At 38.4% G+C, this 16108-nt stretch overlaps 1 protein-coding gene across 3 annotated transcripts in view; it reads right to left on the bottom strand.

The window, feature by feature from the left end:
• Window positions 1-16108, bottom strand: part of bcas3 (BCAS3 microtubule associated cell migration factor) — a 1214579-nt gene that overhangs the window by 879229 nt on the left and 319242 nt on the right. For all 3 annotated transcript variants that reach the window (XM_043718098.1, XM_043718095.1, XM_043718097.1), the window contains exon 12: window positions 11261-11431. In XM_043718098.1, coding sequence (XP_043574033.1) covers window positions 11261-11431 — 171 coding nt within the window. The remainder of the gene's footprint in view (window positions 1-11260; window positions 11432-16108) is intronic.

Here is a 16108-nt window from a genome sequence, read left to right as displayed (position 1 = left end):
GCCTGCTGGACACACTTTCCTCCTTCCTGAAGAAGGGCTCATGCCCGAAACGTCGATTCTCCTGCTCCTTGGATGCTGTCTGACTTGCTGCGCTTTTCCAGCAACACATTATCAGCATTCATAAATCTGATCCATATTCACCTCCCTACCCCTGTAACCTCCTCCAGACCTACAGACATTTGAGATCTCTGCCATCCTCTTAAAATAACCAATTGCATTTCCCAGATTTCCATTGTTTTATTATTGTTGATCATGTCTTCAAATGATTGAATGTGAAGTTATGGAACTCCCTCCCTAAACCCCTCAATCTTTCTTTTTCTCATACTCTAAGAAGATTAAAATTTATCTTTTTGACCAACTTTTTAATCACCTGTCCCTTTTTTCACATGGCTGATGTCAATTTTGTTTGCTGACAAATACGCCCATGAAGTGACTTAAAACATTTCACTCCATTAAAGGTGCTCTAAAAATGCACATACCTGTTGTTGTAGGTTGCGATATTCATCTCTGCACAATAAGTGACAAAGTGATTCATGCAACGGGAACAACCTTGAAATACCTCCAGGAAGTGCAGAACCATACAATATAGAAGAGGCCCTTTAGCCCATCAGGTTTTGTACTGACAAAAAACTACCCTCAACTTACACTGGTTCCACTTTCCAGTATCTGGCCCATAACCTTGAATTCTATGACATTTCAAGTGCTCATTAATGTACCTTTTAAAGGTTGTAAGGCCTCCCACCTCTACTAGTCTTCCAGGCAACACGTTCCTGATTCCCACCAACCTCTGGGTGAAAGACATTTTCCTCAAATTCACCCCTAAAGCTAGTGCTTTTCTCGGTAAACATGTCCCCTTATTTCTGACCCTTCAATTAAGGAGAACAGATGCTTTCTAACCTGTCCATGCTCCTCATATTATTATACTTGTGAATCAGATCCCCTCTCAGCCTTCCACGCTCTAAAAACAAACCTGAGATTATCTAACCTCTTTTCATAGCTATACTGCTCCAACCTAGGCAACATCCTTGTGAATTTCCTATGCACTCCATCCAGTGGAATCACATCCTATCTTTGGGGAAGTAACCAAAACAGCACACAGTATTCTAGCCGTGGCATAATCAAAGTTTTATACAGCTTCAACATGACCTCTCTGTTTTATAATCCGTGCCATGACTGATAAAGGCAAGTATCCCATATGCCTTCTTCACCATCCTATAAACCTCTCCTGCTGCCTTCAAGGATCTATGGACAAGCACCACAAAATCTCTTTTGTTGCTCTGAGCTGTCTAGAGTCTCGCCATTCCTTGAGTACTCCATTGTCTTGTTTATTTTTCCAAAATGCATCACTTCACACTTTTCAGAGTTAAATTCCACCTGCCACTGAGGTGCCCATCTGAACAATCCGTCCATATCCTCCTATAACCTAAGACCTTCAATCCTCAGACCAATTTTTGTGTCATCTGTAAAATTACTTATCATTCCCCTGCTCCTCACTGCTCCCAAATTTTCTTCTATATCATTTATATACATCAGGAACAATAAGTGACACAGCGTGACACAACATTGATCCATTTAGTACATCACTCCATATGTGAATCTAGGTCTGACAGAATAGGCATTCAATATTGTTATGGATAAGACTGAACCCCCTCAAAATATATTAACAAGATAGTCTCAATCCTAACTTTTTTTATTTTAAAGTTAACTGTAAGGCGTTGTATTCCAGATGTAATTCAATTAGTCAAACTACCAGGCTTGAAACAAAACACACTTTATTCATACACTATAATTAAAATACAGACAAAATAAAATAAAGGAAAATAATTGACTTTACCATAACTCTATTGAAATGGTTAACAAAATAATATGCATATTAACAATTACTAATTAACTGCTATAATATAGTAACAAACTATAAACACACCCTTTGGCAAAGGTAAATTCAGTAAAACAGATTGTCTCACATGCAATTCTAGCAAAAGAAAGAGAACCCCAGCTTTTAGAGAAAGAAATAAGAGCTTCCACATCCAACTGCAAGACCCCAGCAACTGCTACTGAAGGTTAAAACCAGAAAAAAAATCCTGGTTCTGAGAGATTTACTCTCACACTTTCCCGCCCCACCATCCCCCAATTCAGGCTGCTTTTATTGTTCTAACTTTTAAAAACACCCCAAGGCCACACAACCTGCTTACTTTATTGGCTTTGGAGCAGACCGCTCGGTACCTTCACAAAAAAAAGGACAAATACATCTCTTAAAGCCATAGCATCGTCAAAATACCAACAAAAGCCTGCATTTATGTAGTGACTTTATTTTAGTAAAACATTCCAAGGAACTACATAGAAGTGGGACAGATGACCAAACGTTTGCTCAAAAAAGTAGACTTTAAGTAGCATCTTTAAAGAAGGAAGTGACTTGGAATGGTTTAACAAGGAAATTGTAGAGAATAAGGTCTGCACAATTTAAACCTTCAACAGCACAGCAATTACAATTTGGGACATGCAAGATATCAGAACTGAAGACAGTAGAGATCTCAGAGGATTGAAGGGAAAGAAAATATTACAGAGTTTGAGAGAAGTGTAAAGCTATGGAGGGATTATAATTAAGGAGAATTTTTTAAGGGATTCAATGATCGTCTTTAAAGAGTAAGAACTAATATAGGTCAGTGATTAGTGGAATGCTGTGTGAATAAGATTTGGTGTGGATTAGGATATGGGCAACAGAGTTTGGGAAGAGCTCAGGTTACTGGAAAAATATCAATGCAGTTCATCCAATTTGACTCCTTTTGGTTCAGCTCCAAAACTTACTGGGTCTGCTCATTTGCTTTATGCATTCTTCAAAAATTTTTGATCAATATAAATCAGGTTAAATTCACTGCAGCTCCAATTTTATAGGCAAAGTAACTAAACAGAAGACACAAACTGCATGTACAAATTGCATTTTGGAGTATCGACTTTTAGAATACTGCGTACAATTCTGGTTGTCCTTCTATAAGAAGCATGTTGTTAAACTTGAGAGGGTGCAAAAAAGATTATCAAGGATGCTGCTGAGATTGGAAGGTTTGAGTTATAGGAAGAGGTTGAATAGGCTTGGGCTTTTTGTCCCTAGAGCATTGGAGGCTGAGGGGTGAACTTACGGTGGTTTATAAAATCATGAGGGCATGAATAGAGTAAATAGCCAAGGTCTTTGTTGTAGGGTGGGTGAATCCAAAACTAAGAGGGCACAAGTTTAAAGTGAGAGAGGAAAGATTTAAAAAGCTGTCAGAGAAGGTGGTGGAGGCGGTTACAATTACAATATTTGAAAGTTATCTGAATGGGTATATAATAGAGGGATATGGGCCAAATGGGCCTATGGCACAGACGAGTTGGACTGAAGGGTCTATTTCCATGTTGCATGACTCTATCACATTAACGTGCAGCTGTATATCATTACGCAAACCCAACATGAGATAATATGGTTCAAAGGTCCTGCAGAACATTCACAAAAAGACTTGAAAATTGTAAACAGCAGTAGATGAGAAGGAGAGTATATGCCTTTCTGCCCATATTTAAGGTAACTATCACATGATTCAGAGGTCTATTAATTCAATTTGGTGAATCATGAAATCAAATGTCACTGCAGCATTGGTACTACATTCCAAGAAAATAAAATCCATGGGTACAAGAGACATACAAACTACAATTTCATGGTAGCAGCCTGGCTATCCCTGAGGAGAAAGTCATCAGGAGCAGGCAGTCACAATCATGCAATCCATCTAATTCTATAGCCACTATGAACCCTCTGTATATTTCTAGTCAGTCATTTTGTAAATAATAAGCTTGGATATTGTGTGTCAACAAGCTACTTAACTATGGAAGGTTCACAGTTAATCCACAGAATGTGTATTTCCAAACAAAAAAGAAGGTTGAGAGAGCTACATGCATAATTGAGTAGAACTCATATCTAGAAGAATGCGCTTCATGGTTGCTGTAATGCATAGTCACCCTGAGAAATCACATTCCGACTTAAGATGTTAAGTTTTATTTAAAGTTGTTTTGTTTCTGTTGCAGCCGAGTAAAAGTGCCCCTTACAGTACAGACCTAATTACTAATGGGCGCCTAAAATGAAGTACAATTAGCATTTGTCTAAATTTAGAACTTTTGGATTAGGAGGTGCACGTTCGTAATGTGTGTCACTGTAAATAAAAGCATATAAGTGTGTAAAGATTGACTCAGATTCTATCCTTCACCACCTGACATTCTGAAATAGAACAAAGAGCATGAACTGTATCTGTTTTCTCTCCACAACCAGGGTTTCTGAGGCTAAATCTAGTGCACAACAATTGCCCAAAACATGATTAGTTCATACAAAATAAACCAGGAATCTATTCAAAGGAGTTACAAGGGAAATACTGTACGTGGACTCAGGGCATTTTACTCAAATTAAGAAGAGAGGACAAATGCAACAAAATGAAGGAGGAAAAAGAAGAATGAGAAAAATCACCAAAGAAGTCAAATTGAATGTGTTACTAAAATATACAGGTTAGAAGAAGTTCCAATTTCATGCGTATAATCATATTCATAACTAAGGTAAAAAATCACTACACAAAGGCTGATGCAATGAGTCAATCCAATTGTGACATTAACTATCATACACCATTGCTTTCAACTGCAGCCTTGTACAAAACACAAACCAGCCCCTTTGCTCAGTCTGACTCATTTATCGGAGACAAAAAACGTCTCTGACAAAAAGCAGAGCTGCTTTAATGAAGCCAAGAAGACGATATTACGCTGAGCAATGTAATTCTGCCGGTCATTTAAAAAGTGCTGCAGTTTTATGTTATGTCTGTATACTGTGTGCAATCTGCTGGAGGAGGATGCAAAAAAAAGTATAACTTGGGAGAAGCTACATAGCAATCTCTTGACTGAGACTCACGTTCCGGTTTTCACAGAAGGTATTCACACAAGGGGAATATTCTTTTAATTATAGAATTCCATAAAGCCATGCAATGATCTAACAGAACTGTCAGTAACTTTGCTCGGAATTCTCAATTGTAATTCCGTCCTCACTGCTCAAGTAATTTCACCACCTACAGAGCTCACTCGTGATTGAAAATCCAAGTCCTGATTTGACTTATTGCCATGTGTACCTATGAACATTTAAAAAGTTTTGTTTGTAGGCAGTACAGGCAAATCATAGTAAGCAAGGACATACAAATCATAGGGTGCTTAGACAGTGATACAGGTTACACTGTACAGGAGCTGTGTGAAACAAGACCAACGTTAACAAGATCAACATTATTTGAAGTTAGAGAGTCCATTCATCAGTCTAATAATGGTAGGGAAGAAGCTGTCCTTGAACCTGCTGGTGAGTGTGCTCAAGCTTCTGTATCTTCTGTCTGATGCAAGAGTTTGTAGGAGAGCATTACCAGGGTGGGAGAGGTCTTTGATGATGAGAAGAGTAAATGGAGTCCATTGATGGAAGGTTGGCTTCCGTGATGGTCTGGGCTGTGCACACAATTTCTGTAATTTCTTACAGTCCTGGGCAGGTAAGTTGCCATACCCGGCCGTTCTGCACACATATAGTATGCTCTCTTTGATGCATCTGTAAAATTTGGACATGCCAAATTTCCTAAGTCACCTAAGGAAGAAGGGGCATGGTTGTGCCTTCTTGACTGTCACATCTACGTGCGAAGTCCAGGACAGGTTGTCAGTTATCATCACTCCCAGGAATTTGACACTCTCAAACCTCTCAACCTCCGCTCCATTGATGTAGGTGAGGGCATGTTCTCTTCCTTTCTTTCTGAAAGAATTGATCAGTTCTTTTGTTTTGCTGACATTGCGAGAGAGGTTGTTAACATTGCACCATGACACCAAGCTCTCTATCTCCTTTCTGTATTCCGACTCATCGTTGTTTGATATCCATCCTACCACGGTTGTGTCATCAACAAACTTGTAGATGGTGTTCATTCGGAATTTGGCTACACAGTCATCATTGTACAGGGAGTGCAGTAGGGGGCTGAGAATGCAAGGAATCAAAACAACCAGACAAAGCAATATTCTATCCAAAGTTAAAGTTTGAATATAGGTGACAGCACTTTGCCAACCTTCCGTTAATAAACCTCTGTCAATCCCCAACAGGATATGGGACAACCACTTTATCACAGCTCCTTCTCAACCAAACACATCCATTATTTAAACGGCTTCAGCTCTGACTGAAGTTCAGTTTATGCAACTATCAAACTACTTAATGTTACAAGAGAATCCCCAAAATCAGGGCAATATGAGGTGTACAGTGCACAACATTTCAGAAACTTTCTTATAGATCACAGAAATCTCAGCACTAGAAAACCATTCAGTCCACAGTGTATTTACCAGTTCCACAAAATCCATTCATTTTAATTTCATTTGTCTGTCCTTTCCTGTACTCCTTAGCATTTTTTTGCTTAGCATTTATTTAATTGATTCTTAAATTTTACTCCTGACTCAGCAACAACAGGCGTTTGCAATAACACATTCAACTTTTGCATGAAAAAATCTTTTGATGCTCGCCTTTGTGCTTCCAGTAAAAATGCTAAACTTATGCTGTTTTGTTTCATAATCCAGCAAAAGTAACCTTATGATTTATGTTTTTGAATGTTGAACATTTCTATAAATCGTACGTAACCTTCTATGTCCTTGTGATCATATGGTGTGGAGGTGGCAGTGTTGGACTGGAATGGACAAAGTCAGAAGTCACATGACACCAGGTTATAGTCCACTGTAAGAGTATAACCTGGTGTCATGTGACTTCTGACCCTGTGATTATAGTCTTAGTTTTTCAAGTCCCTCACTATAACTTACACATCTTCTAATGCACCTGCACATGTACAAAGGCTCTAACTTCTCTCATTATGATGTGTGCAAAATGGCCACCAAATAAATGTAAGGAGATCAGAAAGATCTTGGGAATAAAGTCTGGCCACTCTCATGTAAATATTCAGTAGCATTTCCTCATTTTGCATTGACTACTGAAAATTCAAAGTTCTATTTAGCAGCATTTTCCAACTGCAATTTCCTTTAAAAGTTTAGTTGTTTTGCAAGCACTGCAAACTAGAAATTGAGGCATAATTTTTCACAAAAACGGAGGATGCTTTGGGTTATATTTCCAGCATGCACACCCTGTAAGAGGCCTGAGTCATGTCCTTCAACAAAATACATCCCTGCAATATATCTGTTGAAATTGTTTTTAGTATGGTTTGAGACTCAGACCTTTCTAATACCAATGTGTACATGAAGCTATTTCCTCAACTGAAGAACACACAATCCAGTACTGTTATGTTTATCTTAAGTCCAGTATTTTGGAGTTTGACACCTTTTCATAATACCTCTGAAGGGTTAATCAAGGAAGATTCCTGAACTGAACCGTGGAAAGCAGCTCATTGACACACCTCAATTAGGGATAACATCATCCGAACAATGGAGCTGTTAACCCTTCAACTGTCACCAATACTATAGTATTCAGTACAGTGCACAGCTGGCATTATTTCAACGAAAAATTATTTCAAGCATTGCCCTTGACCATTGGCTTCAGCTGTGTGCAGACAAGTGTGGCAGCTGTTGGAACACCACAGTAAATGAGATATGTGACAAGTTATTTCATTTCTTTGAAAGAGTTCTTCGAAGGAGGAATGCTGGACAAGCTGCTAGGAAAATGCCACGCTCTTCTTCAAATAACATCATGAGCTGGTTTTACATCCACTGAACTGAGAGATGGTCTTTTTTGAACAATTGATCCAAAAGGTAGCATCTCTGACAATGCAACACTCAATCAGTACTGCAATAGAGCGTCAACCTAGAAACAGTACTCAATTACTGAAATAAGACATATAAATGCAGAAGAAACAGCACAGGAGGATGTGTGCATTACATTGCGCTGGCTGAGAGACAACTATCTCACCTAATCCCACTGACAAGTTCTTAGTCCACAGCTTTGAATATTAAGGCACTTCAGCAGAATGACTCTCATCCATAACCATCTGCCTCAAAGGAAAGGGTGCTCCCCAAGTGAACCACAGCTAAGAGCTGTTTGGAAATGCAGTAGTAAGTCTGAAAAATATATGATGCTCCATCTACCTCAAAGTTTCAGATGAATTTAAGTGATACTGAAATACATAATCAAAGAGATCAATAACTAATGCACATGAAACTCAGAAGTGTGGAAACACATCCTAACTTGTACTCCATTCTGTTCCATACATTTTACTTGGGGCAACACTCTATAGAGGAAGTTGTCATCAAGGTTGAACAAAATGGGGGAACAAAGCTAAAGTGACTAAAAGTGTTTGTTTATAATAAGTGTCAGAACTGATTATAGGTCATGAAATGTTATCTTTTTTAATCTCCACAGGTACTATCTGACTGCATGAGTATTTCCAGCTTTCTCTATTTTTAGTTTGGGGTTCCAGAATTCCAAAATTATTTTCACTTGGCATTTTCGCTGTTCTAATAGTTCTAAAGTTTTATCAGACACTAAGTTGGAATAGCATTTTTTGCCCTTCCTTAATTAACAGTCGACCACACTGTTGCAGGTCTGGAGTCAGACAGAGGTCAGATCAGGTAAGAACGCAGATTTCCTTCCCTGCAGGACTTCAATGAACTAAGTTTTTTTTCACAATTGACAGTGGTTACATAATTGTCATTAGGTCAGCTCTCTATTTCAGATTCTATTTAACTCAAATTTCACCATTTGCCATGGTGGGACTCAAAAAGCATGTTCCCAGAACATTGTTCTGGGGTTCTGGATCATAATCCAGTGACATTACCATAAGACCACAGCCTCACACTTCAGCAGGGGGTATATGAAGGAGGGACAGCTTATTGCTAAGAGGAACAATAGGACAATTTTCAAAGAGGTAGCAAATCCCAATAATTTAAAAAATGATATTGCCATTCATTGCGTAATAGCAGTTACTTTTCTCTAAATTAGATCTTCACCATTAATAACTCCTTTTATATAATTGTATATCTGGCTATTCTTCAATAATGGATTCAGTAAAGTTCCCAATTCAAGAAGTCCTACATGATAAGCAGCCCCTTTAATTTTTTTTGTGAATGAGTATGAGAGACAGCAAGAACACATCAAATGAAATTGGACTTTCTATTACCTCCAACCCATGTCTGTTCCTTATAAGCCAAATTAGAGGTAGCTTGGCAGAGTTTAACCTAATTATATATAAGAGTGGCAGGTCAAAATATGACATGATCCATGTGTGAAGCAAATTATACAGATTGGTAAAATCCATATTTCGTCCAAATCCAGGCAGTATTACAAATGGTTGTCAGCATTTCTGCATTACAGACTGTGAAATACATTTGCCAATTTCCTTCTTCCGATAAGTACCCAGTGATTCAGATTCAAAAATGCATGTGCATGGATGTCAGATGATAAAATGCATTCAAGTGAGTTTTTGATGTTTTCCATGAAAAAGTACTCCACAAAATGACATAGACGTTGTCAAGTCTTGCATGCACGAGATAAATGTGCTATTGATCCCACTGGATTTTACAGCATTAGTTCATTTGCAGATTGTATGGTAGCCCACAACCTCAACTTTTATATAAAATTGTAAGAAGACAGGATTTAAAGTGGTAGCAGTCATTTGGGGAAACATCAGGTTCTTTGGAGGCTTCTCCATGAGCTATTGCTGTACATGCATTGATTTGTTACCAAAAGATTTCTGTACTCTCAAAGTATGGAATCAACATCAGGCAATAGACTCAGGAAAATGATGGAAGAACAAGGAGGGAGTAATGTGAAAATACAGGTCTTTTGAAGAAAATTCATGAAATGCAGACAGTCTTTTGGACTAATAGGGAAGGTGGTAAATTAAAACAGTTGCGAGAACTAAGTGAAGTAGTGACAAGGGTGTTGAGTTCCACTTTCCTTACCCCAAGATAGTAAATTAATGACAAGAAAATTTAATAATTGACAGAAGTGTATGGTGAAAACTCTCTTACTTTTTTTTGTACTTGGCACTACTAGACCACTTCCACTGATAATCCTCACTTATTAAATCTAATGGCACACTTGCACTCGCACTGCACATTGGTTCAATGGTCCAGCTCATCAATTCAGCAGAATTTGAGATAGGAACTCTCTCCTTTCTGCTCATGCACCCTTGCAACTTACTTTTAAAAAGCCATAAATAAACTGAAATTTATGGAATAAGGTTTCCATGCTCAGAGCAATTAAGCGGTGAAATAGACTATCAGCTTTTCCACTGGATGCTGGCTAAAAGGAAACCACATTAATGGCATTCTGAGTTCCAATAATTCAAAAACAATTACTGACTTCCTGAGTTTAAGCAGTTGTTTGGCACCTAATTGACTGTAAGATCTCTAATTTGTACTGCATAAAATGACTATTAAGATCAGGCCAGTATATAGAGATGAGCAGGAAAAGTGTATGGCTGAAACCATCGGAACCAGCAAATTAAAAATGGGCCCATATCTGAAATAGCAACTTATCTTTTCTCTTCATAGATGCTGACTGGCCAGCTAAGTATTTTCAACTTCTATGTTTCTTTTCAGATTTCCAATATCTGCAATGTTTTGGTTTTGATCTTTTCTAATCAATCTGTTCACAGATGTTATTACACACCTGTGGAGAAGGTGGGTGGGGATTTGAACCCAGGGCTTTGACAGGAACACTAACACTGCACAAGAAGCACCTCATGCTTTGGTTTACCTTACAGAATGATCATGTGGCTAGTTCTAATGCCTGTAATATCTACAATGGAACCTTTGTCATTACTATTAGCCATTACTACACATGAGATGTTTACATTAATTGGTAGCATGTAGACTTAGAATTTTCACTACTGCTTGAGACTGGATAAGACAATATATATTTCTCAATTAACTCTTTTTTTTTAATTCTAAAGACAGTGCTACTAGGACTGTTACCCATTTGATACTGAATAAGTTGATCATTTCTGAACTAATTTCAACTTCCACAACAAATAAAACCAGACACAATCTGCCTTTTAAACTAGATGTCTATTTTATCCATTTATCCTCATATCTTGCAAGCATTGATTAATTGTAAAAGTTTCAAAATAAATTTCTTCAACGGAAAAGCAGGCACAAGAATTTATATTACAATTCCATCCTCTTCCATGCTCCACCTGTTTCTGTTTTGGAAAGAAAAATATCACCTTTACAACAAATCACCCTGATTTTGATTACCCAAATAATGCCGGTGTCCTGGCAAAAATGTTACACTCACGGCTTTTGATATTACCTGTCCTTCCCCAACTGTCTCAGTATCAATGATTGTGACAACTCCAGGAATGTGTGGGCTACGTCGGGATGTGCTATGCGTGGAAACCTCATCCTCAACTGGCCCCGAGGGTAGGCTGCCAGCCAGCCGTCCAACTGCTTCCCCAAACATGGTCAGTCCTGTTTTGAGTGTCTGCATCAATTTTGGAGAGACATAGAAAAAAGGAAAATAATTAAAACCAGCATCAGCTCCCCCCAACACAAGTTCAGACACAAAATATACAGCAGTCTCCAGCCAGAACAACTGAGAATCAATGGGAAACGGTTTTGATTAGTGCTAAAAACTCTAACTGCAGTGATTACAAAACACATTACAGATGATCAATTAGTTGTGAAGTGTTTGTTTCAATTATTAATGATTTGGCAATTTACACAAAGTCTGTTAGTGGTTTGTTGTGAAAGAACTTCCACAAACCAAAATAATTGGCGCCACACAGTATTGACAATGCTACATGGTCAGGAAGCCTGATTAACCTTTTAAATGCCATCAGCTGCTCCCTCCATTAATAATAATGATGTTCCTCTCACGTAAGCTGTTAGGACTCATTTAGAGGCTATCGGGTAACAGAAATACAAAAACAGACTCCGATAAAGCAATTAACTATCCTAGGGTTAAATCTAGCTAAGCAGATGGAAACAGCCATGACAACAATTAGATTATAACAGAACTAAAGGGTTTTATGCAACTCAGAATATCACGCAGAAGTTAGAAAGTCATAATAAATGCCTGTTTTCTGATGTAGGTGCGAACAATTTCTTAGGCTTAGGACTCACTGTTTTTATTTGATAATGTGTGACAGCAATGACAACCCAATCATAATCTATGTCAATTAACTTTCAACTCAAGGCAAAAGTACAAAAGACCACCAGTTAATTTGCAGTTGGCTGATAGGCACAGAAAAAATTGACAGATACAGATGTTAGATGCAAGATATTTTTTGCAATCTATTCTAAATTGGACTTTGTTAATTGGTGGACATACAAATTTCTTCCAGGTCATAAATGTTTATTAGTTCAGAGGGGCAGACCATGTCCAAAAGTACTGTAAATCACAGACTAATCAAATAAACAGCAGATAATTTAAGGGCACCTGTACGATGGATGTGAGCAGAAGACAGACAAGCCGACAAAATGTAATCAGAGCCATTCAACTTAATAGTCTAACTAAGATCCTCACTGCAGTTCAGAAACAAGTACTGTAAGCCATCTGCTTACACCTTTAAAACATTTAAGTAAATTGCCAAATTTCTTCAGCACTGACATTTATCTCAGGCTTCATAGAGGATAGATATTTTCAATTAGCCTGTTCAGCCATGTTTTAACACACCACTGGAGCACTGGAATCCAGCCTTTCTGGCCCAGAGGTGGGGACGCTACCACTGTCCCAGAAAAGCCTTTTTCCACACAGGATAAGGGGAATGAATAGTACAGTTTGTCTCAGATGGATCCCAATTAACACACCAGTCAAGTGTGAAATGATGGCTGAGAATCTATTGGAACACAAAATTGTCAAGGGACAGAATCCATTTGGATAATTCATAAATCATTTAAAATTCTGAAAAAATAAGATGCTCCATGGTCAAAGACTGGCAAAAATGTACTTTTGCAATGCTGATACAAAAAAATGCCACAGCTGTTCAATATCATTGGTCTTAAATATAATTTAACTGCTGGTGGATGGTCAACAGGTCATTTAGAAATGAGTTTGTTATAGGAGGTTTACCTTTTAGCTGCTATAAATTAATTTTTACAGCTTTTATTTTCAATTAAAATCAGATATCTAGTCATCAGAAGACTTTAAGAAAAAGTTTGAGCTGCAGTGACTCACAACCTTCCAGATATATGGTGTTGATACAGAATAAAGTACTCACCAAAATATTTAAATATTATATTGAAATAAACAAAAATATTTAGAGCAATGAAATGAGGATGTAAATGTGTTATGACATTAAAGCCCAAGTGAAATCAGTGTACTGGTAAATTTAAATGTGAAGTGGGGGAACAGCAAATTTTATAAAAAATAAATAAATAAACCACTGATCTGTGAAAATAATCTCAAGTAGCATCATCACTCATCAGGACCACAGTTTAAGTGTCTCATTGAGCAAGACACTGTACAATACAATTTCCAACAGGTTAACTCTGAGTTTTACATTTAAGGGCAGATGCTGAGATGCAATTATTGGCATTAGCACTGGGCTAGAAAGAAAATAAACTCTTGGAACAGTAGTCATCTGCTAGAGGATTTTGCAGCCAAATTAATTGCTGTTCTTAACGGTTATGCCTGCAAATTTGTGGCATGAGTCATTGGAAACTGAACAAGAACCTTGATTCCTTGAGTTTCTTTTCTTTCTGTATAAATGTTGTATAAATTCATGCTTAATTAATACTAGTAATCAATTATATTGAATGATCTTCAGTAATAGAACTCCAACAAATGACAGAGCATGCAAAAGAGAAGGAAAGTTAAAGTGGCAGAAAAACAGCCAGATTTCAATCTTTCATACTGGCTTTTCAATAATCTCCTATTGAGAGAATGACCATGATCTGCACTGCAGTCTTCATGTTTTAGAAATTCAGAGTGAAACATCATTAAGAAATCATTTTCAAAAAAGTAACTGATGCCACACAATATTAAATATAATGGGGATAATCCATCTCCCAACTTTATATCATTTTATTCATATTATAAAGCAGAGGTTCTCAACATTACTGTATTCTCAGATACAATGCAGATAACAGCATGTTTTCTCAAAGCAGTATGTAACACATTGAGGAAAATATTAACAAATTTGCATTAAATAAAAGACATGGAAAATAAGTACTTCAGGGTAAACACAGCTATTATAGACAGAGAGCCATATTGCACGGAAATAGACTCTTCGGTCCAACCCATCTGCACCTAACAGACATCCCAATCTGACCTAGTCCCATTTGCCAGCATTTGGTCCATATCCCTCTAAACCTGTCTATTCATACAGCCATCCAGATGCCTTTTAAATGCCTTACAATTGTACCTGCCTCCACCATTTCCTATGCAGTTCATTCCATGCATGCGCCATTCTCTCTGTGAAAACGTTACCCCTCAGGTCCATTTTTAAATCTTTCCCCTCTCACCTTAAACCTATGCCCTCTAGGTTTGGGACTCCCCCACCCTAGGATAAAAGCCCCAGCCTATTCAGCCTCTCCCTGTAACTCAAACCCTCCAGTGCTGGCTACATCTTTGTAAACCTTTTCTGCACCCTCTCAAGTTTAACAACATCCTACAGGAGGGTGACCAGAATTGTACACAGTATTCCAAAAGTGGCTTCACCAATGTCCTGTACGGCCGTAACATGACATCCCAACTCCTATATTCAATATTCTGACCAATGAAGGCAACTGTGCAAATGCCTTCTTCATTACCCTGTCTACCTGCGATTCCACCGTAAAGGAATTATGCACCTGCACCCCTAGGTCTCTTTGTTCAACAACAATCACCAGGACCCTACCATTAAATGTGTAAGTCCTGCCCTGGTTTGTCTTATCAAATGCAACACCTCACATTTATCTAAATTAGATTCCATCTACCACTCCTCAGCCCGTTGGCCCATCTGATCAAGGCCCTGTTGTACTCTTGGATAATCTTCTTCACTGTCCACTACACCACTTATTTTGGTGTCATCTGCAAACTTACTAACCATTCTTCCTCTATTCACATCCAAATCATTTATACAGATGTCAATAAGCAGTGGACCCAGCATCGATTAGAACAGTACAGCACAGAACAGACCCTTCAGCTCACGATGTTGTGCCGACCATTGATCCTCATGTAAGGTAAACCTAATGTACGAACCTTCAAATTTCTGTGACCATATGCATGTCCAGCAGTCTCTTAAATATCCCCAATGACCTCGCTTCCACAACTGCTGCTGGCAACGCATTCCATGCTCTCACAACACTCTGCATAAAGAACCCACCTCTGACATCCCTTCTATACTTTCCGCCAAACAGCTTAAAACTATGACCTCTCGTGTTAACAATTTCTGCCCTGGGAAAACGTCTCTGGCTTTCAACTCTATCTATGCCTCTCATTATCTTGTACACCTCAATTAGGTCCCCTCTCTTCCTTCTTTTTTCCAATGAAAAAAGTCAGAGTTCAGTCAACCTCTCTTTGTAAGATAAGCCCTCCATTCCAGGCACCATTCTGGTAAACCTCCTCTAAACCCTCTCCAAAGCATCCACATCTTTCCCTTAATAGGGCGACCAGAACTGGACACAGTATTCCAAGTGCGGTCTAACCAAAGTTTTATAGAGCTGCAACAAGCTCTCTCAGCTCTTAAACTCAATCCCCCGTTAATGAAAGCCAAAACACCATATGCTTTCTTAATAACCCTGTCCACTTGGGTGGCAATTTTAAGGGATCTATGTACCTGCACACCAAGATCCCGCTGTTCCTCCACAATGCCAAGAATCCTGTCTTTAATCCTGTACTCAAATTTCAAGTTCGACCTTCCAAAATGCATCACTTCACATTTATCCAAGTTGAACTCCATCTGCCACCTCTCAGCCCATATCTGCATCCCTGTCAATGTCACACTGCAGCCTACAACAGTCCTCTATACTGTCAACAATACCTCCAACCTTTGTGTCGTCTGCAAACTCGCTAGCCCATCCTTCAATCTCCTCATCCAAGTCATTAATAAAAATTACAAAGAGTAGAGGCCCAAGAACAGAGCCCTGTGGAACACCACTGACTTCCAGGCAGAATACTTTCCTTCTACTACCACTCGCTGTCTTCTGTCGACCAGCCAATTCTGTATCCAGACAG

This window comes from Chiloscyllium plagiosum, chromosome 28 (genome assembly GCF_004010195.1).
Source record: "Chiloscyllium plagiosum isolate BGI_BamShark_2017 chromosome 28, ASM401019v2, whole genome shotgun sequence".
Lineage (NCBI taxonomy): Eukaryota > Metazoa > Chordata > Chondrichthyes > Orectolobiformes > Hemiscylliidae > Chiloscyllium > Chiloscyllium plagiosum.
Note: the sequence above shows the minus strand (reverse complement) of the source record. Positions and strands in the feature narration are given on the sequence as shown.